The 26,896-nt window shown below is 47.0% G+C and overlaps 1 protein-coding gene across 2 annotated transcripts in view; it reads left to right on the plus strand.

Moving 5' to 3' along the window:
- PRKCE (protein kinase C epsilon) overlaps positions 1–26,896 on the plus strand; it is a 489,899-nt gene that overhangs the window by 274,975 nt on the left and 188,028 nt on the right. For both annotated transcript variants that reach the window (XM_084793145.1, XM_084793146.1), the window contains exon 3: positions 25,688–25,847. In XM_084793145.1, the coding sequence (XP_084649271.1) occupies positions 25,688–25,847 (160 nt within the window). The remainder of the gene's footprint in view (positions 1–25,687; positions 25,848–26,896) is intronic.

Genomic DNA, 26,896 nt, shown 5'->3' on the forward strand with positions numbered 1-26,896 from the left:
ATGCCTAAGGATCGAGGAAACATACGAAAGCCAAGTTTGTCCTAGGTGAATCGGAACCCACTCTTTTTACTCACTCCACAACTGCCTCGGGTTTCCTCCCTTCTGTCTAAGACTTGATGCAGTTGCTAAGCTTTACGTAACTCTCATTTACGTTCCTTCCTAGTGAGAGGGCTCCCGCATCAGTTCTTTTCACCCAGACTGCCCTTTTCCTGGTTGTTGGGAACCATAAACTCACCACCGTACCTTCCCCAGGAGCTTTCAGGACAAAACACACAAGTGTGCAAATGTGTTTACATTGAAGACGCGGGCATTTCGTTTCCTCAGCCGGTTTTCTTGTCCTGCCTTACAAGTGTCCAAAACCTTGGCCTGGTGCCTGAAATGTGAGATTGTGAGCATAAGCCAGGTCCTCTCACCCTACTGAGTCCCGGCAGGCACTTTCGCTGGTCAGTCACCCACTGAGCTCTCTGCCCTCAGGGACTTGTATGGTTGGAATCTGGCTCCAGCACTGACATCAGCCAACCCTGGTGAGATCGTGAGATCGAGCCCAGCGCTCTCATGGCAGAAGGAGGTGATGCCAGTCTGAGGCTCTTCCCTGTAGTTTCTTCTAGGAAAAAAAAAAAAAGTAAAAGCAAATGCCGAAAGCTTTGCCATCCAGACCTCAAGCATTAATCCCTCAGAAGCTGCTCACCTGGTCCCTTGGACTGCCCTCAGGTGACGAGCAGAGTGAGTTTGAGCAAAAACAGTTGACACAAGTGTGAAATGTTGCTGGAGCCCTTCAGGGCTTGTTTTGCTGAATCTCTGGTAGTGGCAGACAGGGGACAGGGATGTCCTCCTCTGGCTTCGTGGGCTCTGTGGCTGTGTTATGTGCGCTTGCGCCACGGCACTGATCTTACGTCACCAGCTTTGCTTCCATTTGGCTTGTGCTCTGTTCTCCTGGAAAGGGGCACCTGGGCACTTATCTTGACCAGACTTCCAAGACTTTCAGACCCATTTTCAAGTCTCTGTCATTAGAAGAAAGTACAACAACTTAAGGCAACGCATGGCCTAAGTGAGCACAGTTGGCAAATGTATTTTTAAAGGCAGGTTTGGTTTATATCTGCTGACATCTTCTGAAGTGTGGTACATTGCTTCACCAGGCTGGCCTGCCAATAAACTGCAAGCAAGTACATACAAAACAAGGGCATGTTCTCTTCTGTCCCAAGTCTGACCTCTCAGAGTTGGCTTACTCTGTTAGCCTAACGTTTACAACTCATCTTAGTATCCACTGCCCACTTCTTCTCCTCTAGAACCTTCTGCCTCCTAGAAACTGGCAGCAGCAACACAATTTATGGGCTTCTCTATTGTGCAGAAAGACAGAGACCTCGCTTCAAGATCATTGCCTGGCATTTGCGTCAAGTAACCCAACCCCAGTCCTCAGCAGGAGGTGCTTCTAGGAGTCAGAAGAGAGCTTACAAGGGTGGTGTGCAAAGTGGGGTTTGTATGTAGCCCAGGCTCCTGAGATTTTAGGATGAAACAATAGGCCTTCTGCCTGTGCTTGTGTTTCTTACCTAGGACACACACACACACACACACACACACACACACAGAGAGAGAGAGAGAGACAGACAGACAGACAGACAGACAGACAGACAGACATGAACACACGCATGCACACAGACACGTGCACATGGACACACACACAATTTGTGTGCAGACACAATGACTTGCTTTTAATATTTAATGCATAGATTGCTAGAAATATGTGTTTACAATTTATAAGAAAAATATGTCTGGGCAGTGATGATGATGCATGTGTTTAATCCCAGCACTTGGGAAGCAGAGGCAGGTGGATTTCTGAGTTCAAGGCCAGTCTGGTCTACAGAGTAACTTCCAGGTCAACCAAGGCTACACTACACACAGAAACCCTGTCTTGAAAAACAGAACAAAACAGGGTGAAACGAGAAGGAGAAGGAGAAGAAGGAAAGGTGGCAGGGGGAGGAGAGAGAGGGAAAGAGAGGGGAGAAAAAGAAAAATGTTCTAGTGGTATTTGGAGATGTCTGGCTGCATAAATTCAGGTGGGATGGAAAGGAAGAGAGAGGAGGTGGTGGCTCCTGTCCACGAGCATGCCTCCTTATCCATGCCGTGGACGCGTGCACCTGCACACGCGCTATACCCAGCGCGTGCCTGCACACTCACAGGTGTTCATAAAGGCTTCGATTGATGCCATATCCCATACTCACCTTATGCTCACCACAAAAACAAACCTGGACACAGCCCTCACACCTGTCTCATACTCCTGAACATCCACACCTTCGCTGAATAAACCACAGCGATTGGAAATGTAATAGACACCAATCCCTAAGTGAACCAACAACTTACAAATTCACCCGGAGCAGGGCCGCATGCTCCTGTGAAGGGAAAGAGACACAGCTGCGTAACTGATCAATACTTTTGTATATGGTACAGGGTGCCCTGGGGACGGATGGCAGGATAAGATGTATCCAACTCTGGGACTCTAATGATTAGATCGAGAGACGACATAGACACGAGCGAAGCTTGGGTTTCATGCAAAACACTGAGTGGGTGGCCAGCTGAGCTGGAGGAGGGGCACGAAAGACATTGTAGACTTCAGGGAAGGCATCGGGACTTTAGCTGAGCCTTAAGGGATGGACAGAAGAATTAAAAGGGAGAGGGAAGGAGGGATGTAGCCAGCAGAGTCCGTCACTTGAGAGAGAGAGAGCCTTTGGAGCTCAAATCTCTCATCCTATGTAACTAGACAGAGGACGATCCACAGATGGACTCCACGTGATGGCAGGTTATTGCTAGACAGCTTTGAAGGTCCTCGTGGGATTTGAAGCTGGCCTGACCACCTGCTCTGGTTGGTGTTTTCTGGAAGGCAGTAAAATTCCCTGGCTGTGGGCAGCTTGCTTGATGGGCTGAAAGGCTCTTGCGGCTGGAGAGGTTTATTTGATTTGATTTGACTTTTATCCTCTGATTAGTCAGCTATTGAAAGGCTGCTATAGGTAGCGGAGTTTTTCTCTAAGTCAAGGCTGGCTTTGCAAAGAGCTGTCAAAGTGAACTCCTGGAAAACAGACCTAAGTGCCCTTGGTGTAGTCCAAGAATGTGAACATTTCTGCTTAAAAGAAAGATGTATCGGGATCAGACAATTTTAAGTTTTTCCTACTTATCCAAGGCAGTCTCTATAAGATATTGATTCTCTTTAAGTGTTATAAAATCAATCATGGTGCTATGTAAGTTAGAAAAAAAACAAAACAAAACACTGAAGAATTGTCTTTGGCCAAAGACAGTACTTATCTGTCTGAGTGTTCCTGAGATGCTTCAGAAAATGCAAGGTGGAATAAGATATTACATCATACTGTCTGGTTTGGTTTGGTTTCTAACCAGTGAAAATGAGAAAAAACAATGCTAAGTATACAAAGCCTGTTTCTCCCCTAGAACTTGTTTGTATGGGTAGAAACTGAGGAGGTCCTTACACATTTCATTACTGGATAGCATTGATACACTTCATGTCATGTCATGTCATGTCATGTATGAGGAACGCGCAGCCCTTGTGATGTGGGACCTGGGTGGGCCCAGGAGATGCTTCTAATAAATTACCACTGCATTAATGAAGTGGAGCATTAGAACTGAGTCACAGTCCCACTCTTTGTCACACTTTGTCGCATGACATGCTCTTTTCTGATGTGGCAGTTGCCATCTTAGAAAGTCGCTGGAGTTGTTACAGAGAGTGCTGAAGTGCGTGTGGTGTTAGGAACTGAACCTGGGTCTTCTGCAAGAGCAGAGCGTGTGCCTAATTGTTCAACTGTCAACTTTCTAGCCCTGTCTATTGGGGTTTGAGGTGTTGGCGCGTCACCTCGGGGTGCCAGAACTATAGAGCAAGGGTCTGTTCTATCTTCCCAGCTGCTGTCACTGACATTTGAACCCTGAATTAGGTGCCTTTGATTGAGTACATAAAAGGCTGCCCAAGCCAGAGGCCTGGGAACAACAGCGCCCACTGTCAAGCGGCGTCTGCTTACAAGTTAAGATCTGTGCATTCCACTTCTGTCAATTCGTCCTTACCTTAAACAAAAATAAAAGACTTCAGTCAAGGGACCTCACTTATAAATCCTCAGATGGCTAGGTTATTTTCGGTTTGATGATCACACCATCGTGACAGAGATGTTCCCTAGTATGGTGGTGACACTTGCTTTCATGCCCCTGGCCTTCTTTGGAGCCCCTTCATTTCCAGGGACAGATAGAAAGCTTCCCACTCCTCCTCAAAGCTTCCCTCTTGCCTGGGACTTTCCTGTGTCTAAAGGACAAAATTAACCTTACCAGAAACCATGCCTACCTGGCATGCATGGGACCCTGGGCTAGATCCCCAACACTGCTACTCTAAGCCAAACTAAACTCATTCATTTCTTCCTCCATTAAAATAAGAACTTTGAACTTCCTGGGTACAGGGCCACCCATGAACCAGTGAGAGAGCAGAGGTCGGGACAAGAGCTGCACGCAGACAAGCCCTTAGATACACAGGCCACTGGATCCCTCCTTTAGGCAGGAAAATGGCTGGCACACCAATGCGCTAGACCAGGGTGTATTCTGGGAGGCTTTTAGTCTTCCAGCAGGGCCTAGGAAGGGTGATGCTGCACAGTAAGCACAGCCACAGATATCACTTGCTGGGCATTTTCTATGTGCCAGACATTATAGTAAGTGCTTCTCATGGTCACAGTCAGGGCCCGTGTCACCTGCAAGAGGGTGCTGTTTTATGTGGTTCCTTAATTGGAAAGAATGGCCTTGTATGGCCTGACTGTGGAAGGCTATTTGGTAAAGAACTTCTTATGACCTAAACTGACACCGAACAAAGGAGCACTTGAAAAGCAAGCTCTGCATGGACAGGTTACTATAGGCTCATGGATGCCACCAATTTTCCATCTGCAAGTACGGGAGTGACAGTGAGGTCAGCAGAGGCCCTATCTGTAAAAATGCTTTAGAGAAAATAGGATCCCATCTTATATTTAAATGTTTCTGTGTATAGGACTTCAGTGACAACCTTCCATGTAAGGTCTCTACCTGCCACCAAGATCTGGTCCCACTCACTGCAGGATTATAGGGTCCTCAATGAGATCACTATGGCTGTGACCCACACTCAGGCAGCCCTAGCTATCCATGACAAATGGCCGGCTTGTCGTCCTTCTTGTCTTCTGGCTCACCCTCCTGAACCTGATCCAAGTGCATGGAAAAAATCGGAGTTGCAAGTGATCCAAGTCAGAACCCTGGAATGTGCAGACTCAGCAATCCCTGGGTTTGGTAGGGAATGCTGGGATAGTGGGAGTATCTACCCATTCGAAGGGAGAGAAGGGAGAATCGTTAACCAACCCTAAGGGCATCAGTCCTCTAGAACGTTGGCGATGGACGGTCATCCCACCAGCCATCTGCCTCTAGCCTTGATGAGAGTCATGATGGAGCTCTGGGTAGGAGCCCTTCTCACTGGAGTTGCCATGGAGGAGGAGATGACCAAAGTACCAACATGACTTGCTGGTCTACTATGCTTCACGGGGTGTCTGTAGAGAGAGTATGAACAATAGTGAGCTTGTCCTTGACCCAAAGCAGTGCAGGATGCCACATCCCCACGTGCCACAGCTAGTGCTGACCCTCAGAGGTGTGGCCTGCAGGTGCTTCCAGCAGCCAAGAGCAGCACGAACCTCCGTCTGACGTACATGCTCCGTAACTTCATGGGCTCTTTGAGATGCCTGGCTCCTATGGTCTTCCCCGCCACCCAGACTGTTCCCTATCAGGTAGGGTAGACAGAAAACGCTCCATCACTCGGTGTACTTATTTGTACTGTAAAAAAAAAAAAAAAAAAAACCACCATGAAAAGTGTGGTCTGAACATGTAAGGAATGGTATTCAGCAAGGAGAGATGAAGTGGTATTGTATGCTGCCAACTGGAATAAACCTTGAAGACGCTGTGCCAGGTGAAAAGGCCAGTCCCCAGAGACGTTTATGTAGTGCTGGCATAGCGAAAGAGACAGTAAATTAGAGACTGCCGAGGACAAGGGCATGGGGGAAGTGGAAGGGGCCTGGTAGGGGTCCACCCTACAAAGTGACCAAAAAAAAAAAAAAACTTGTGAAATTACTGGTCAAGACAGTTGTACAACTCCGTCAATGGCACACTTCCAATGGTCCGTCCTGCCCTCCCACTGACGATAGACACCGAGGAAAGAAATACTGCAGACTTAAAGGTTCAAAACATTAACGAGAAAATAATAGCGTTTATAAATATCATGCTACTTCCCTGCCTTTTAATGTGAGCATTATCACTGCATGCTTCCAGAATGTTTGGGGTTTGTTTGTTTGTTTGTTTGTTTTGAGCCAACTCATGTCTGTTTTGTCACGTGGTCTTTTATACTTTTACCAGTTTGCTGTTTGCTTAATTCCTCTCCAGTTGAGGCCTTGAGGCATAGACATGTCATGGTAGCATTTCTCTAGACAGTTTTTATAGAGTAAAAAGTGGTGGAGGGTTTCTTGGGAGTGAGAGTATCATCGATTTAGAATTCTTGCTGTGAAATTTCTGTCCCTTAGCTGGGCGGTGGTGGTGCACGCCTTTAATCCCAGCACTGGGAGGCAGAGGCAGGCAGAACTCTGTGAGTTCAAGGCCAGCCTGCTCTACAATGCTAGTCCAGGACTGCTAGGGCCACACCGAGAAACCTTGTCTTGAAAAACAAAACAAAACAAAACAAAAATTATGTTCCTTTTCTAACCTCTTTCCTTTAATATAGTTTGTAGGTAAAAGTAAATGAGATTCAGGAGCTTGAAAGAGAGGTGTGTCTGCTCACCCCTCTTTCTGCAGTCATAAAAATTCTGTCTGGTAGCTCAGCCTGCGCACACATGTTCAGGCATTGCTCACATATGTAGGTGCCTTGCTTGGAAGTGCCGAGCACTGCCTATTAGCTACAGCTCAGAGCAATAACGGCTAAACCCATAAATCGCATCTGCTTCCAAGGCTTACTAGACAAAGCCATCACACGGTAGTGTGGCGGTTCCTATGCGGACACACAGGACTTTTAAGAATGTTGGAAATTGTTCAGACGCAGGTGAAAAGGCAAGCATGATTTAGCCACAAGCTAATTACCCATGATTCATAGCTAACACATGGGAAGCAGTATTTGCTTTGGACCGCTTTCATTTGCTTTGTTGAGATGAGGTATTGCACAGAGCTGAAGTCTCCCAGCGCCTGTGGAGATGACTCTGCACTTTCTCCCAGTGGTGGCAACTGAGCTGAAGTTGGTGTTTTCACAGTTAGGTGATTTCTACCGTGATCTCTGTATCCGTTTCCGTAAACCCATGAAAAATGGTGTTATTGTATCACCCCTTTGACTGAAGCTTGTTTTTGGTTTGTTTGCTTTTGTTTTTTGTTTTTTGTTTTTGTTTTTGAGACAGCGTTTCTCTGTGTGGCTTTGGCTATCCTGGAACTGGTTCTGTAGACTAGGCTGGCCCCGAACTCTGCCTCTCTCCAAAGTGCTTGGACTAAAGGCGTGCGCCACCACTGCTGGGCATGAAGTTGGCCTTTTAAAAGCAAATCTATGTTTAAAGATTTCTTCGTAGGGATATAAAATGAGATCGTTTGAGCTCGCTGCTGCTGCTGCCCCTCTAGAACACTCTAATGCATTCTTAATCCATGCGCTTTCTGACGGCATTTAAGTGTTTTAAGCTTTTTACTGCTAGTGTCTAAGTGCTCACCACTTCCTCCAGGTGTGTGCTCAGGAGCCAAACCTTGGGAGAAAGTGAAGGTCAGCTTAGCCAGTAGTTGCCAAATTGCCCTTTGACTAGGTCACGATAGTCCACACTCCCACTAGCTGTTTACAAAGCTGTGCTCATATCCTTTGCAGCACTCAGTGAAGTGAGGGGGTCGCCCCTCCCCCCTTCGGTATAACAGGCCATCTCAACATTTAATTCATATTTTTCCTATTGCCTGGAATGTGGAAGTTTGTGTAAGGATCACCCGTAACTTTATATTCCCCAAGAGGAAATTGTTCATATATCCTCATATCTGTTTCTTTTTGTTTTTTCTGCCTTCAGTCTTTGTCTTACTGAGAGGTGAGAGCATTTGCTAAATGCCTGACTGCAGAGTGTTAGGCTGCTTGTCCTGTCTCCTTAATTTCAAAATCAAAGTCTATGGTCCACTTCTTATGCTTGAGTCGAGTTTCCCCACACCATGACAACCAGGACATCACCATGACAACCAGGACGTGGGCTTCTGCTGTGATCGGTTTCAGGTTGTTCCCTTTGAGCTTTACACCTTGGGACCTGTTTCCTTCTTTTTGCCTGTTGAGGTCCCTGAGCCAATTTACGCTGCTGTAATTACATTCGCTCCGAGATGGATGTTCCTGGTGGAGCGAGCTCCTGTTATTCCTGTTTGTCAGCAGTTACTTTGGTGTTGTGTTTTGTTTTCGTTTTGTTTGTTGGTCATTTATTTTTATGGAGTTTTAAATTAGCATTTCTAACTCCACAAGGAATCTATTGAGGGCTGGAGAGATGGCTCAGAGGTTAAGGGCACTGACTGCTCCTCCAGATGTCCTGAGTTCAATTCCCAGCAACCACGTGGTGGCTCACAACCATCTGTAATGTGATCTAATGCCCTCTTCTGGCCTGCAGGTGTATATGCAAACAGAGCACTGTATACATAATAATAAATAAATAAAATCTTTTTTTTTTTAAAAATCTATTGAATTTGGATGGGAAATGCAGTGACTTTTTTAAAATGACTTTTTTTTTCCCCAAATGGCTATAGATATATTCAGGTTTTCCATTTGTTTTATCTCTCTCAGAGTTTTATGAAATAATCACTCACCTAAGGAAATTCTTAGGGAATAAACCTCTGGCTGAAGGCCGGGATACATAACCAGGTAGTTTTCTGTAGCATTAACGTTTCTATTTATTTTGTGTTTGAGACTGAGTCTCCCTTCATGCCCCAGGATGACCACGAACTCTCAACCCTCCTGGCTGAGGCTGTCTTCTATAGTGTCATCGTCCCATCTTAATGGAACTAGTGTATTAACCAAAAATTAAAGTAAATTTAAAAAAACATTGGTATTAAAGGGGAGCAGATGGGGGCCTTGGTGTCCCATGGTAGATACCACCCAGTGTCTGGTCTTCAGGCGGGCACATTTGCTGTTCTTCCTTGAGCAGGAAGAGCTGACCTTGACGTTCCTGGCTGACCTTGAGTTGCACTAGCTGGGAGCTCATTTATTTCTGGTTCTTGCTTTTCTACGTTTGAGGATCCATGATAAAGATGTCACACTCGCATGAGGAGAAAACAGCTGTCAAGGCCATTTATTGCCAGAGCTGCTTCTTGACTCGGCTCCAGTTTCCCCCAGGAGTCACCAGACCCCCCCCACTTTGGTGATGCCCCAGGCGAGGTATCTAAGAGGCCAGTTCCATCATGCGGGGAAGGAGGCTGCAGCTCAGCCTTGCGTCTGCCCAAGTTCACGCTTCTGTTGGATCAGGATAAGATGTGTTTGAGGACTGGGAGCAGTGACTGGTGGGTAGGCCCGAGGCTTGGCATCAACCCCCAGTCCTCTCAGTCAATGCCCTTGGCGTTTGAACTGGCGAGATCATTTCTTCAGCCCCTCCCCCACCCCTCCCCCTTGACGTGGTTGAGGTTTTCTGCCTGGGGCATTCACTTGGCCACTGTTGTGGTTTGGGATGTGTAAATGTTCTGAACAGGCTCATGTGGTTAAGCGCTTGGTACTCAGCATGTGTTGGTGTTTTGGAAGTTAGAGAAAACACTGGGGGGAGGGGCGTCTAACCGGAAGAAAAAGTGGGTTGCCAATGGGCAAGCATTGAGGGTTATAGCCCAGCCCAGTTCTGGTTTTCTAGTGTGCTGGGATGTGAGGAGCCCAGCCATAGGCTCCCATCACCATGGACTGTTAACTCTCTCAAACTGTCCACTAAACCAAACCCTTCCCCCCCTGTAAAGTGCGTCTTTTGGGTATTTGATCATAACAGTGAAAGACATAACTTGTGTACCTGCCATGACAGCCTCAAGTGGAAGCTCTTCACACCTGTGGTGTTTGTTGGGTGTCCCTGACTCTGGCTGTGAACTACACTTGAAACGTGCTTAGAGTCTGTTATTTTATCCGGCTCCCCAGGAAATCTATTGCAGGTAACAGCGCTTCAAACTAGTGTCCTTCAAAAGCAGCACATATTACCTGTCATAGATTTCCTGGCGAGCCTTACCCAGTGAAACTGGGATGTGGCCCTGGCATCTGGTTGCTCCAGCTTCCCAGGGGATTCTGGGAAGTGACTACAACTAGGGACCACTGATTAGGGCAACTTGAACAGGTCACCTAGGCAGTAGCTCTGGAAAGAGTGTTCAGAAGTGGTGTCCCCAGGTGTGTTCCAAATCTTTGGGCTGATACCTTAACCTTGGCTTCTCCACTAAAATGGAGTGATGTCATATGCTCGCCCGTGGTTTGACACCTGAGGCAAGGCTCTCTGGGCCCAGAGGAAAGCCTTTTTGACACAGAGCCACACTTCCGTGCTAATCACTGGTTCACGCTTTGGTGCCTCCAGTTTTAGGTCTGTCTCTCAACAGGGTCAGGCCAGACCATACAGAAACTATGGAAACCGGGGTCCTAATCTAGGCAGTGGAGCGCTGCACAGTGTACAGCCTACACGGTTGCAATGGTAGTTTCCCTGGACCCAGCATTAACAGACCAATGGCTAGGACTGTAATGGCTGACACCTCAGATGATCCAGGCACTCCAAATAACCCTAAAAGTCTAGATGTCAGAGCTGAAAAGAGATAGAAATTACTTAGTCTGGTTAAGCTGAATGAGGTCTAGGCAAGGAAGGAACTCAGCCAAAGGTGCAGAGCTAGTGAAGGGGCCTCCTAGTCCTCACAGAACACACCCAGACACTGAATCCTCAGCACAAAGGAGATTTATTTACCTCAGAGGGGGATGGGACGTTGCTCTGGATTGCACCAAGACAGGGGCAACAGCGGTTTCTGTAGGAGTTGGTTTTAAGGGAATAAAAGGTCAAGTCTGTGCTAAGATGAATTGATGAGTCCTGGTTGGACACCTTAGCCAGTGTAGCCAAATAGTGAATTTTGATAGCTCAGCCTTGGTGTTTTATCTGAGCAAGGCCTAAGGACGTGGCCAAATGAGGGAATAGACCTTGGGGGCTAGCTTTAGGGATGTAATCTAATGGTTTAGCAAGGGAAGGGGGGAAGAGCAAGACTTGTGGGCACCATGTTTGCCATGCTCAGGGCCTGCTAAAGCCTTTCAGCTAGGGGCCTGGGCCCTCGGCTCACAGCTCTGTGGGTTCATTTGGTCTCACCCTCCTGACCTGTGACCTCCATGCGCAGGTCACAGCACTGCTGTGCTGTTCTCACTCTGTCTCTTGGCTTCTCTTCCTGGCTCCACATGAGAACGCTCCCTAAAGTTTTAACCAACAAAGCACCCCCTTCCTCGGCTGAAACCAAGCAGTCTACAGGAGCTTGAACTATTTGTGAAATGTGTTATGAAGGCCCCGGACTCCCTTGGAAAGAGTTCAAATTAAAGCAACCTAAAGAACCCTTATTTTTACCCTGAAATTGCTATGTTAAGTTTAGGTTTACTAAATAGTTGAATTAAGGTATAATTATTGGCATTACCAAAGCATTTAGTCAGTCTCAGAAGGCAGCTACCACTGGGCACCCTCCCATAGCACCGAATGTACATTTAAAGGAAGGTTTGGTTGATGCAAAGTCCATTGACACTAGGCTCTCTGGGAACACAACTTTTGTAGAGAAGTGCTTTGTTTAAGTGATATTGTGCCACAAAACACCAAGATCCTATCAGACAACCATTTCCTGTTTCCTAAGGAGCTCAGAAAATATCTGGGCGGAATGCAGCAAGCCAGCTAAAACTGTAGGTTACAGCAAGAAAGTATCTTTTAGGTGGTAGGTAGCTTTCCTTTCCTTTCTTTTTTTTTTAAAGATTTATTTATTTATTATGTATACAAATCTCGTTATAGATGGTTGTGAGCCAACATGTGGTTGCTGGGAATTGAACTCATGACCTTTGGAAGAGCAGTCAGTGCTCTTAACCTCTGAGCCATCTCTCCAGCCCATAGCTTTCTTTCACTTGGTTCATGGACAAGAGGGTCCAACCTGTTGCCCTTCTTCAAGTTACTGAACGGTGTTTGAGGTGAGATTCCCAGACAGCTCTACACGGAGCCTGGACCAGACCACCAGTGGTCCCAACTGTCAGCATTTGGAGCTGCAGTTTTAAGAGATTCTCAACTCTGAAGCCCCTTTCTCATTGTTACCTAGAGACCTTAAGGTCTATGCAAATGAGCATATGCTGGTTGTTGTTGTTGTTGGTGGTGGTGGTGGTGGTGTGTGCCCTCGCCTACGGGTGTGCATATACATATACATATGCATGTGAAAGTCAGAGGTTGACTTGGGTATCTTCCCTACTGCTTTCAGTTTTGAGATGGTCCCTCCCTGAACCTAGAGCTTGTTATTTTTGTCTAGGCTTGCTGGCCAGCAAGCTCCCAGTCAGTATGTCTGAGGAACCTTAGTTCCTCTTGTTATTTTATGCTTTCAGTCTTTGAAGAAGACACACGAAGTTAGGCATACATAGCACGAAGCAACGTTGTATCAGGTTTTTAGGGGGATGCTCCTTAAATGATTGTTAACCTGTCCAGAGTGTGACCCAAAGCTTAAGGCAGTAAAGGAGACGGATGCCGAATGAAAGCAGAGAGGCCGGGCCTCAGCCTACACTTAGTTTCCCTCTGGCCATCTGCAAACCCAAGGGAGGAGTCAGTGCTTGGTGGCAGCGTCCCTGGCACACAGCAGGTGCTCTGAGGGTGGTGTGGAATCTGGCTGTCCTATTTGCTGGCACTGGCTTCCCTTTAGTCTGGACATGTTTTTAGTCAACTGTTTGTTGTGTTCTGTTGGTCACCTGCTCAGCTCTATAGCAGATACAGGAAGCTGTCCTTGAGGGTTCCTTAGACACCTAGAGGCATCTTACTTGAAATTCTCAGAAAGCTGTGTCCCCAGAGGTGCGCTTAGCCACCTTAACTGTGGGGCTTTGGGCTAATTTCCCATTACTTAGACATTTCCAGGATCTAGGAAACTGTGGACCAGAAAGGCAGCGGCCCCTAAACAGTGCTCACGTGTTGAAGGAGCTTGCTGGGACTGCAGATCCTCAGGCTGGAAAGCAAACCTGCTGAGCAGAAACTCTGAAGTTGGCCACTCATCTGCTTTGATAAGGCTGCAATACTCAAGTTTCAGAAGCACAGACCTAGTGCTCTGTGTGTGTGTGTATGTATGTGTATGTGTGTATGTATGTGTGTGTTAGTGTGTGTATATGTCTGTGTATATATACGTGTGTGTATGTATGTGTATGTGTGTATCAGTGTGTGTGTATGTGTGTGTATATGTGTGTGTATGTGTGTATGTGTGTATGTATGTGTATGTGTGTGTATATGTCTGTGTATGTGTGTGTATGTATGTGTGTGTATGTGTGTGTATGTATGTGTGTATGTGTATATGTATGTGTGTATGTGTGTATGTATGTGTATGTGTGTGTATATGTCTGTGTATGTGTGTGTATGTATGTATGTATGTGTGTATGTGTGTATATGTATGTGTGTATGTGTGTTTATGTATGTGTGTATGTGTGTGTATGTATGTGTGTATATATGTGTGTGTATGTGTGTATGTGTGTGTGTATATATGTGTGTATGTGTGTGTATATATGTGTGTATGCATGTGTGTATGTATGTATGTGTATGTGTGTGTGTGTGTGTATATGTGTATGTGTGATTTCTCCAGCCATGTTTGGGTGTCTACTATATTCCCTCTACCCGCTGAGACACATCTTTAATTCTAACTAGCGAGGACTAGTCTTGAGTGAAAACATCAGTTTGGACAATAATCTCAGCCCCCGACCCGTGTCAGTGCCCCTCTCCCAGATGGGACAGTTTTGGAGTACACAGAGGGTACATCGTGTGTCTCCAGTGGTTCTGGGCTGAGAAACAAACCATTCTCCAGCTTATTTCCTGACACACACCTCCATGGTGGTACCAGAATGGAGCTGCCTGCGCCGAGCAGACAAACGCTAACGGTTTCCCTAGCAATGAAAACTCAATTCAGAGGGAAAAGGCCTTTATGCGCTGTTAGAAATTTCTGAAGAGAAGATAATTCCCTTGCAAGCAAGTAACGCTTTGTCAATATTGAATTGTCCACTCAGTCTTTACTGGGAAGATAACCAGAGGTGCGTGGTAAGAGGTAACCTGAGCCTGCATACACGGCAGCATTAGTTCAGAGGACTTTCCTTCAGGCAGCTCTGCTCTGCGGGATTAAAAGGCTAATTAGCTTGGCCTATCAAGTTTAAGCATAATCAGGTGTGGGAATGGGAAATGCCCATGAAGGGTGAATATTAGCTGAGATGCGTGGCCAAGACTTGCAGGAGAGAAAAGAAATGCATAGAATGTGTCTGAGTGGGATTAAAAACATAGTGGGAGTGGTGACATCTCGGTGTGCTGTGACATGAAAGAAGTCTTACATTTGGAAACAATGGCGTGTCAGGAAGCCTGTGTGCTGTGCCGTGGTGGGTCCTTGGTGGATTATTAAGTCCTTTAGAACCATGGCTGCCTTTTATTTTGTGAAAGACGTTTCAATCTCATTGAATGGAAGGCAAAAATACACAGTAATTTTGAGCTATAAGCAGACAGAGGACCGTGTTCTCTGCCCTGTTATTGTCAACACGTGGGTGCGTTATTCAATTAACAATGATTATAACTGCTGATATGAACGAGGGCGTTAGGTGAGGATGCGGAAAGGCTGCAAAAGAGGTCTTAAGAGTTCTTTTTCTGAAGTAAGTAGCCGTCTCAATTGATGTACGATTGATGTTCATCATTAAATGTTTGATGGATAAATTGAATTGTAAAAGCTCCTTGCACTACGCAAGTTCAAAGAAAGAGAGGATCTCTGTGGTCCACTCGGATGAGAAAACTTTTCATACACAAGAGATATGGTAAAGAATGGGAAGAGTTTCAAGCAGGCGAGAAGAGAGAGAGCGAGCCCTGTCTGGAAAGGGAGGAAGCCCACTGTGATGAGATGCTGAGAGAGCACAAAGCACCAAGACTTTCAAGATGCTACTGAGGAGATGCGGGGGAGATGGCGGGGGGGGGGGGCGGGGGTGTGGGGGGTGAGCAGGAGCCACAGGAGGAAGGCAGTCAGGAAGGGAAGTGAGCCTGCCAGCTCCTGATGATAGTCTGGTTGGCTGAGCCCAGTCCTGAGTGGCAGGCTGCTCAGAGGCTCAGGTGTTTGCTTCCCCAGCAGCTCTTCTGGTCTGCAGCAGCTCCTGACACACGCAGAACTGAGGATGGAGGTAGGCCCTTCCTCCTCCTCCTCCTCCTCCTGTTTCTTCTTCTTCTTCTTCTTCTTCTTCTTCTTCTTCTTCTTCTTCTTCTTCTTCTTCTTCCTCCTCCTCCTCCTCCTCCTCCTCCTCTTCCTCCTCCTATTTCTTCTCCTTCTTCTTCTTCCTCTTCTTCCTCTTCCTCCTTCTTGTAATTTACATACAGTAAAATTCACCCTTTCCAGCAAGTTAGTTCTGTATTTTGACAAACATGTTCGGTCATGTAAGCTACCATAGTCAAAACATGGAATACTTTGAGCACGTTATCCTTTTGTCTTTTCCATGTCACAGTCAAACCCCTGGTAGGCTTTCCAAAGCCTGTAACTTCCCTTCTCTAGAGCACCACTTATGGAGCCGTAAGTGTACCCTTTTGACTCCCCCTCATTTGAGATTCGTCCATGTTTTTATTTCTGCTCCATATTTGTTCCTTTTCTGTTGCCGGGTCGAATTCCAGTGCACAAACACCCAGCAGTCCTTCACCGAGGGGCAGTTGGCCTCCCAGTTACTGGTGATTGTTGAGAAAGCTGCTGTAAACATCCAGATGTTGATTTTGGAGCTATGTAACTTTTTATATTATTTCAGAAAGTATACAGAAGTAAGGTTGCTTATTCAACTTTATAAGAAACTTCCAAAGTGAAAAGAGGCATTTTGTACCCTGACTGGCAGCAAAGAGGAGGTTGAGAATCATCTTCCAAGAACCTGTCCAGTTTCTATAGCTCTCCTCATGCAAAGTTCTCCTCAGCCACACACAAGGGGAAAGGGTTTTGAGTTTTTAAAGGCACCAAACTGTTTGGTGCAAGAGGAACAGGGTCACCCTACACTCTCGGGAGACCATGGCAGCCCCAGCGTGAAGAAGATGAGAGAGCACCGCCCTTCCTCAGGCTGGTGGTCTGAGGGAAGGAAAGACTGGGTGCACGCACACGTGAGCTCATGCGCTTTTAACCCCTCCACTCTAATGTCACAGCAATGGGATTTGAACTGAGCTCGCTAACGTGGCAGAGGACAGACACCGTGTTGTGTGCCACAGGTAACAGAAGGAGTGACTTCAATCGTGAGGTCAGACTGTTGTCATGGCTTCTCTGACTTGCTGTCATGGTTGTGCTTGTGTGGTCTTGAGTTGGGCTCTCTGCTGGGAATCATGGGTCCGCTGCTCAGTGACTCAGCAATTATCTTCTTGCTCTTTATTTCTCTTCCTCCGACTCCTTGTCTTATTCTGCTATTGGTTTTTAATTTCCTCCATTCATCTTCTGACTTCTAAGATTGCTCTTCCTTCTTAGGTTGGCCAATAAACCCCGCCCTGTCTGCTTCCTGGGAACCCTGCCTGCCTCCGCAGCAATGTTGAAGAAGCTGTGCTTTTTTAATTTTTATGTTTTTAATTGGGGGTGGGGTGGGGGTTGCGGGGGACAGTCTCACTGTTTTAGCTCAGGCTAGCCTTGAGCTCGGTGATCCTCCTGTCTCAGGTTATGCGCCATTACACCCAACTATGACTTTTTAAAATTTTTAAATTAGCCTTCAACATTGCCTTCGCAAAGAAGTAACTCAAGAAAACCCAAAACATTAATTCGTTGTAGTTTGGAGAGTTGGAGCAGGCACTTAATTATGAGAGTCCCCGAGTCTAAAGAGCCCTGGATGGAGAGGGAGGGAGGAGTTTCAGCTCACTGTGGTCCAGCCACCTCTGAACTCTGCCTGTTCCTCCTGGAACCTCGGAATGGCTGGCATTAACAGCACAGAGTGGAGGAGCTTCTCAGTCGGAACCCTGTACCCTTTTGGGTTGTGGTACCTATGGCTTTGAAAGGATGGAGGGAGGGGCCATCCAAGCCCATCTCTGCCCACAACTGCCAACTCAATCCTGGGAACAAGTAGACACCCAGTTAAGACTTCTGGCACTGCGTCCCTCAGGTGGGCGTTATCACCACATTTTTAAGAATGTGACCATTGGCAGGAGCTGCCCCTGCTCCAGGATGCACATGAGCAGATGATGAGTTTCCTGTGACTCATCCCGGACCTCCCTGGCACAGCAGGGACTGCGGCCCTTCCCTTGGCAGGTGTCCAACTTGGTCAGTTTCCCAGGCCGGGAGCTCGGGGATGTTTTTATTCTGTGTCCCTCCTGGGGATAATGACTTTTCCTGGATACCAGGAATTCCACTGTAACTCCGGCTTGTAATTGAACAAGCAACAGAAGGAATGCAGAGGAAAGCAAGCTGGCTTCTTACTAGAGTGAACTTCTTTCCTGGGACTTAGCGTGCTTCACAGTGTGCGTGGTCCTAGCATCCATAGGTGGGTGGGGCCAGGGATGCCGGCCTCACTTCCCCGCTGTCCAGCAATCACTCACTTTGCCTCAGTTTACAGCAGTGCTCCACCCTCTGCTCCATCAGCATCCAGTGGCCTCATGCATTGGGTTTTACCCCATGAGGAGCACTCACCAGTTACAGTTTTGCTCTGTAAGCTCTGCTGCTTGAGTGCAGTAAAAGCCATTCGGAAAGGAAGACGAAATTAAATTGGAGATGCTAACCCTGAAATGCCAGCAGGAGACTTTTGCTTAGATTACACACCCAACAAAGCACTGGGACCCTCCCAAGCCTCTGCCAGCAGGCCTCCTGATGAGTGCTGTGACTGGGAAGATACACAAGGAACTATCTCTCCCGAGAAATCAGTGCTGCTTCCTCTTTCCTGTTTTGAACATGAAGGAGTTTTTTTTTTTTTCCTTCAGTGTATTGTGTGAGTACAACATGCAGGGCATATTCTTTGGTGCCACATAAATATTTACTTAATATTTAAAACTCACCATCATGAAAGCATTTGTTCACTTGAAAACAGGATCACCCACTTTCCTCCTGGTATCACTGCTTTCATCCTTCAGGGCTTCATTTTGTTTGATAGCTTATTTTTCTTTCTTTTCTTTTCTTTTTTTCTTTTCTTTCTTTCTTTCTTTCTTTCTTTCTTTCTTTCTTTCTTTCTTTCTTTCTTTCTTTCTTTCTTCCTCCCCCCCCCTCCCTCCCTCCCTCCCGCCCACCCAGCAAGTCCCTATGCTCAGACCAGGGACCTATTGGAAGGCAAACAAGTGATTGGTCAGAGGGTTGAGCATTCTCCAGGCTCCAGCATGACTTGGTGCTCTTTCCTGTGACCTACATGAAGGGAAACAGGCCATCATGGTGGGAAGGCGCCGTGGTTAGAAGTATGAACTGGTTACATTGTATCCACGCACAGTCAAGGATCGTTGATGGGTGCCTGTGGGTCATGTTCTCCTCTTTGTTTAATTTGGACCCCAGCCCACGGGATGGTGCCCCGTCTTCAGAGTGGGCCATCCTACTGTGGCTAGACCTCACTGGATATAGTCTCACGGAGGTACTGAGAGATGTATCTCCTAGGTGACACCAGGTCTGGTCAGAGGGATAAGATAAAGCATCACAGTACTGTTCTTTCCAGACCAGGGTTTGAATTGGCCACAGCTTCTCCCTCTTTTGCTAGGTAAAACAAACAAACAAACAAACATAAACCCAGAAAACAAAAAATCAAAGGGATTAGTGATTTCCAAAATTTCAAGTTTGTAACAATGGCAAAAATCTGTCCTACCCCCCTGACAATCTCCTTCAAGGATACTGCAAAAAAGGGAGACCGTGGAGGACGCTGAGGAAAAGCCCTTTACAGCCTGCTGATATGCCTGGGGGATAACCCTGCAGGAAGCAGTCACAGCAGTGCCCAGTCACAGCTGTGCCCAGAGGTGGCCACTGGGCCTATTAATTTTGATCCAGGCAAGAGTGAACCCTTGACTTTGGCAGCCCTCCCGCACACAGCCTGGAAGCACCCAGGGATCCATAGCTTGACACAAGTGAGGATTTCCTGCTGGGCTGGGTTTGCATTAAATGAAAAACAAAAAACATCTCTGCAAGACTAAAGCTGAGGATGCCTGTGGCCTCAAGATCAGTTCCAACCTCTGCTTTTGTGGGGAAAGAGATGTGGCAGGTTAAGGAGAGAGGACACTGAAGATGTGACTCCTTCAGTGACCTGCCTGCCTGCCAGCAAGAATAGGAAAGTGTTTGGTGGCAGGCCTGCCTCTTCATGAGGTCCCAAGTACTCCTACAGTCTAGAAGGAATGGTCACCCCGCCCACCAAGGAAAGGGCACCCAGTAAGCTTAGAGGCAGAACAATAGCTACCCAGTAAGTACATCATCCTTTTTGTCCTTGGTGTCACCTGCTCGCAGCCTCTCATAGATGGTTCTCTGTGATGGTGCTACTTGATGTTCGCAGGTGTAAAAGGCTCCAGGAGTCTGCAGTGTAGAACACATGCCAGGAATATCCCGGGGGGCCTGGGGTCATCTCCGATCTCTGCCCTGCTCAGCTTGTGCCTTTTTTCGGGGGGGGGGGATTTTTAACTGTGACCAGACCAGTCAGGTTCTCTGTTTCTACAGAAAGTTTTTCACAAAATAATCATACTAAGTGCTAGCCTGTCCCTAACTTTTGGGAACCCTTTCTGCTGTGTGGTAGATACAGTCATTAAAAAACGAGACATCTGAGAACTGCCTGGGTCCTCCAGGCAAAGGAACAGTGACAGCAGCTGAGTACAGTACAGCAATGAGCGTCCTTCAGAGACCTAGAGGTGTCAAGGGACACGTGGGTAACTTGTCAGCTTCCCAGGCCAGGCACCTGGAGGTGTTTTCATTCTGTGTGTCTCTCCTGAGCATGACTTTTCCTGGAAACCAGAAATCCCACTGTAACTCTAGTGTGTTAACTGACTTTCTGCTTGAGTTCGCCCTCTTGTGGCCAGGTGTAGCAGTGCACACATGTGGTCTTAGCACTCAGGAAGTGAAGGCTAGAGGATTGTGCATTCAAGGCCAGCCAGGACTACAGAGCAAATTCTAGAACAGCCAGCCATAAGCTACATAACAAGACTGTACCTATGGATTGGTGGGTGGATGGAGCCAAGGATGGACAAATGGACAGATAGGAAATTTATTCTCTCTCCTACTCTCCAAGGAGGCAGCCAACCACTAGGGAGCCATTGCATTACTTGATTTAGGCCTAGAAAATGCTTTGAAAAGGCATCAGACAACACTTTTTTAAAAATAGTACTCAATTACTCTAGCATGGTATAACTCTTCACTGTTACCCTCAGCCTGTCGCTGATACAGGGTCAGGTTATAGCGCACCGTGCCGTGTCTGTCTTCCATGTTACTCTGGTGTTTACACACGGTTTTGAGTTGCTATAGTTGTAATACATCTTTAGAACACTGTTTTAGTCTTAGACAAGTTATTTCTCTGTGTTGACTAAGGTGGGCAGGCAGTGAGGAACATCCATAGTTCACGGTGATACAGCTTTTGCTTGTACTCAGTCATTGACTTGGAGTGAATTCCTCAGGAAGTACCAAGTCACATCTCGTTGTGATTCTGTTTGTGTTTGCTCTGTATTGTAATATTGCTTGCTGAAAATGTATGTCGTCTGCCACTCCCTCTAGCAGTAAATGAATAAGTCCGTTTCCTCATAGCTTGCCAGTAACAAATGATAGCATTTTAAAACAAAGCTGTAGCTTTATTAGGTAGAAAATGGTATATCCATGTACATCATAATGTTATGTTTTACATTTTTAAATTCCTAATAAGAATGTATATTTTATATTTATCCTGCAAATATTTTAACATTAACATTTTTTAGAATTTCATCTATGAGTACTGTCTTTGCATCATTTCTACCCTCCTCCCCATCCCAGCTCCTCTCATGGTTTCTTCCTGTTCCCTCTCAAATTCATGATCTCTTCTTCTTTAATTATTAATAACACACACACACACATGCACACACACACATGCACACACACGCATGCACACGCACACACTCTCACACACTGTATCTATACCACACCACATCACATGTGTATGTGACACCTCATTCTTAAATATATCAGCCTTTATTTCCCCCATTTTTTCCTTTTTTCCCCCCCAAGACAGGGGGTCTGCTGCGAGACAGTGCCTTCAACATATAACACGGAGATAAAGCCATGAAATCAAAACAGTATGGCCGTCTAAGCAAGACCTGCACAATGACGCCACCTGTTGGCATTCCAACAAACCCTCATCCCCTGATGGAGAGCTTAAGGCGATTAATGGCTGCTCTGTGAAGCAGAGTCAGTCTTCTCCATGGATAAGCCCCTGAGAGCTTATCCAGTCCCACGTAGTCAGCCCTAAACACGCAGCATACGTATGCTTATACACGCATGCATGCACATACCACATTCACCACACACGCACACACACACACAACACACACACATATACACACTGCATACACACCACACACACACACTGCACAAACAAATACACATTCCCACCACACACATGCACGCACTGCACAAATATACAAATACACATTCACACCACATACACCACACACACCACACCACACACACATGCTCACAGATGCACACACACTGTATATACACCACACACACACTGCACAAACACACACACACTACATCTGTCATGTAATACTTTTCCTGGAGAGGCATAAACAAACATCTGTTCACCCCAGATAGAGAACCAACCACAGAGCAAAGTAGGCAATACGTAACAGAGTATGGTGAAGGGTTACTTACAAAAGTAGAAAACATTTAGAAATAGTTTACATCACCAAAACCCATGCCAGTATGGGTTGTGGCTCACAAAGCTGGGACCTTGGAGCTCACCCCCACAACTTGCAGGCAGCCTTAGAAGCTGGAGAATTCCTTTTTCTGGCAGCTCAGTTGGTCTGAACATCCTTTCAGGCAGCTGGTCTAGTCTAAGGATGTTTCTCAACAGTTTTTACAGCTTCCATATGCTTGGGGAATGAGGGCTTCAGTGTATCTGCTCAGTTTCAGGGACTTCCTGCAGCTTTTAAGTTGTTTACTTCCTAAGCTTAACAAGCTTCCCTGCAGGATAGAATGTTTCATCTCTCCTTAGAACATTTGAAATTGTGTGTGTGTGTGTGTGTGTGTGTGTGTGTGTGTGTGTGTGTGTGTGTGTGACAGAGAGAGAGACAGAGAGAGAGAGACAGAGACAGAGACACAGAGAGACAGAGACACAGAGAGACAGAGACACAGAGAGACAGAAAGAGAGACAGCGAGAGGGAGGGGGAGGGGAGGGATGGAGGGAGGGAGGGAGGGAGGGAGGGAGAGAGAGAGAGAGAGAGAGAGAGAGAGAGAGAGAGAGAGAGAGAGGGAGAGAGAGACACTGACTCACTGTGTAGCCTTGGCTTGTCTGTAGTTCACTATGTAGCAATGTAGACCAGGCTGGCCTTGAACTCCTCCTGCCTCAGCATCCTGAGCAAACGGACAGACACACCTGACTAAACATTCTGTATCTTAATAGGCTTCCTTCAAGATGGCAAGTTTTATCTAAAAGAAAATTGCTACACAATAGCATCATCCTTACCATGGGAGCTACAATTTGTCTGTCTGCCTGTTTATTGTGGCAACCCTTAATATAGGACCAGATTCTTAGTAAATGTTTAAGTATATATAATGCACTATTGAGAACACTAGGGTCCACGTTAGAGACCATCTAGGACTTTCTTGTCTTGAACGCTGTTCCTATTAATACAACTCTGATCCCGGTTCCTTCCAAGCTCTGGAAACCCCCATTTCTGCTCTCTGCTTCTCTAAGTTGGACTGTTGATGAGTCCCTGTGTATGTCACGGAGAATGTGTTCCGTGACTGGCTTGTTTCACTTAGCATCGTGTTCTGCTTAGCATTTTATCCCAAATGGCAGGGTTTCTTCTCTGTGTGACCTGTTTTTAAAAGCTGCATTTATCTATTTAGCACATTTCTCTTTAGCTGCTCAATCATCTTAGTGGACAGTTAGGTTGTGTCTCTGTCTTTGCTGTTGTAAGCAATGCTACATCAAACGTGGGAAAGCAGACATCATTTCAAAATCCTGATTTCAGTTCTCTGGGCTGTATACCCATAGCTGAGAGTGCTGGGTCATCCAGTAGTCCTTTTTAAAAAGTTTTTTGGGGACTTCCCTGCTGCTTCTGAAAACAGGAAAGTTAGCCATCAGGGAGGGAGCCTCCAGCTCAGTTCCAGCTTGGTTTTTACTATATCTTGCAAGGAAGGCATACAGTGTCTTCAACAATAGAGTGTTATCTACTAGTGCTGGTGAGCAACCAAGAGGAAAAGGAAGAATAAGAGCCTTTATTGTTTCATTTGGGGGTGAGGAGTGGGGTGGCGGGTGGAGAGGACACTGACTTCCCTCACCAACAACTCTTCTGATACTGGAACTTTTGTTTAATAACCCATAATTTTAGGAGTAGTATTGTCCATCCATGAATGATGTATTTCATTTTTTTTTGAGACAGGGTTCCTCTGTGTAGCCTTGGCTGTCCTGGACTCCCTTTGTAGACTAGGCTGGCCTTGAACTCACAGCGATCTGCCTGCCTCTGCCTCCCGAGTGCTGGGATTACAGGCGTGGGCCACCAATCCCTGCATAAAGTCTAATTTAGAAGGCAAGACAGATGTGCTCAAGGGCTGAAGTAGTGCGAATCTCTTGATTGAGCTCCATTGAGGCAGACCTGTGTGCAGGAGTGCCCCTGGGCCGCCGTCATCCTGACCTGCACAGAGGCCTCCTCTTCACTTACCTCCATAACTTTACAAAACCTGCCACCAGTACCCATCACCCCACAAGAGGTATCCAACTGCAGTTGATTTCGGGCGGTGGCCTTATTTCCCCTGGAAGTGAACGAGTGACCGTAGCTTAGAGCATTTGGCTGGGCTACCAGGCCTCTTCACAGAAAGCCAGGCAATGAGGTCTTAGGGAAGACTGCCACAAACGTGGTACAGCTCCTCTGGGAAAATTAGATCGGATTTCTCACCATTGTAACTGAAAACAGTTTTCCAGGATGCAAACAACTGGCCAACTTACAAATCTGATTGGGTCTTAAATGCATTAGAAACCAGCTTATGCCTTATTGTATTCTGTGCCTGGTTTTATGAAAGAAGTAAAAGTCGTGGCAGTTTTTTCTGCCCAAAAAGAATCCATGATGCCAGGGTTGGGGTTACATTTTGTAGATCAAGTTTATAACAAGTGATTCCTGCTAAATAGATTGGATTTTTAGCCATTTGTTTTCTTCTTACGGAAACTAGGCAATGCTCGGGGATAATAGATTTCTCAGGGAATCAAGGAGCTAGCTCACCGCGTGAGTTCTAAGCCAGGACCCTGTGCGCACCATGATGGTGCATGCACATGTGTGTATACTTAATCATGCATGCACATGCGCATGAAGAGATCTCGGTGTTCAGTCACCAGAGGTGTTCCTGTGAGACCCGATCCATGCATGTGGCAGGGCAGGAGTCCATGGGTTCTCTATTCTCAGGAGGGACTCAGTGTCATCAGAGACATTTTAAATCAATAGTCAACCAGTTAAAAATGAATCTCGGGCAAGCTGAAGCCCGTGGAATGGAAGTCCAACAGGCAGGCCCCTGTCTTCATCGCCCAGGGCTGTGTTAGGTCGGGAGCCTGGGAGCCTCAAGGCCGGCCCCCAGGAAGCAGGGACCAGGCCACCCAGGTGCTGTGGCTCCCCCAGCACACCCCTATTTCTTGGGATCACGATTCTCCCCTCTGTCTTCAGTGGCCTAATTAGATGCACTTCACTCAGTGAGTCTGAGATTTGGAGGAACCCTCTGCTGTCTGTGTTACCCCTCCCCCTACCCCCTTTTGGCCTTTGAGAAAGGTCCGTTGTTCTAATCTGAGTATAAGGGAGGAGGAAGCAGTTAGATTTATTAGACACATTCTGTGAGGAGCTAGGCAGCAAGTGAATAGAGGTCCCCTACCTAACATCCACCTTCCAGCCACCCTGTGTGGTCAACGGCGTGGTCCCGTTTATTGAGAGAGACGCCTGCCGAGACTCATGGTTAAGGAGTCCGACTCTATTGTCCAAGTGCATCGCCCTTAAAAGTCTGCTAAGATTTGAATGTTAAACATTTCGACCCCGCTTGGCCTTCAAAACATGTAGGTTGGGCCAAGAGAGGGCATGGAGGAATGGGACAGCTAAAAGCAGAGGCAGGGTCGGGCCGGACCCCAAGCTTGTAGGTAGACGTGAGAAGACTGTGTGTCTTTTGGGTCCACCCATCCAGGGTGCTCACTTCCTCTAACTGATCATGGAGAGTCCTCAGACCTCCATCCCCACCCCCTACCCCCCGGAAGCAGAAGGGCTGCCTCCCACCCAGCCCACTCCTGCCCGGCAGTCAGTGCTAAGGTCACCTGCCCGGCGGTCAGTGCTGAGGTCGCACTAATGCACACTGTGTTCCTCTCTGCTTGTGTCTTCTGCAGCCCCTAAAGACAATGAAGAGCGAGTGTTCAGGGAGCGCATGCGGCCAAGGAAGCGGCAAGGGGCTGTCAGGCGCAGGGTCCACCAGGTCAACGGCCACAAGTTCATGGCCACCTACCTACGGCAGCCCACGTACTGCTCCCACTGCAGAGATTTCATCTGGTAAGTCCCTCACTCCGAGGACCTCTGTATTGTGATGGTAGGGGATTAGGTGTCGGGTAGGGGGGTGATGAACTTCAATCAACACTGCTGATGTGAACAAAAGATTTTCTTCTGGGCATGGTGGTGCACGCCTTAATGTCAGCACGCAGAAGGCAGAGGCAGGCAGATCTTTTGGGGCCAGCCTGGTCTACATAGCAGGTACAGATCAGCCAGAGCTACACAGTGAGGAGAGAGGGGGGAGGGGAAGAGGGATGGGGAGGGGGAGGGAGAGGGGGGTTGGTGGTGGGGGAAGGGGGGGAGGGGGAGAGAGAGGGTGGGGATTCTGATAAAAGCAAAGAATGAATGAAGTAGTGTTCTTCCAGACAGAAGCATTGTATTTTAACTTGAAACAATGTGGAGATTTCCCTAATAAAAGTCCAAGTGTGCTGTATATTAATTTAGGTGCTCAGTCTATACTAATTTTGACATCTTTTTTAGAACTCTGATTTAAAGGTTTAAAAGACAGACCTCAGTAGTAAATGGTGTTGCTGCCCTTGGGTCTCGGCAGTGTGACGCTGACATAAGCCTGGAACAATTCGATAATAACAGTAATGGTTTTCCTTAATAAAACAGCTGGTGTAAAGGTGTGAGATTTAGAACTTTCACTGGCGTTAGATTCTGATTAAAAAATTGAATTTTACTGTGTAGGTCAAGAGATAAAAAGAAGCAGACTTTCTGGCATATTCTCTGAGCTCTTTGAAGCTGAAGCAGAGATCAATACACTTGGACTCAGTGAGGAGAGCGGACGCAGCCAAGTTGCAGTATGAACATCTGAGTTAGGCTTCTGAAGGACGCTCAGGTTCTAGGAGGCACGAATATTAGTATTCGTTATACAGCAGGTCACTGAGGTTGGCATGACCACTTCAAGGGATGTAGCTTAGACAGGCCCACCTAAAGCATACGGCCCTTGCTCCCCCCCCCCCCCCCCCCCCCCCCCCGTTTCCCATGCTTCTCGCCAGCACTGACCCAGCGTCTCACCTCTGAGGACAGGGATATGGCTGCGTAGGTTT

This window comes from Acomys minous, assembly GCF_964271855.1.
Source record: "Acomys minous genome assembly, chromosome: 8".
Classification (NCBI taxonomy): Eukaryota; Metazoa; Chordata; class Mammalia; order Rodentia; family Muridae; genus Acomys; species Acomys minous.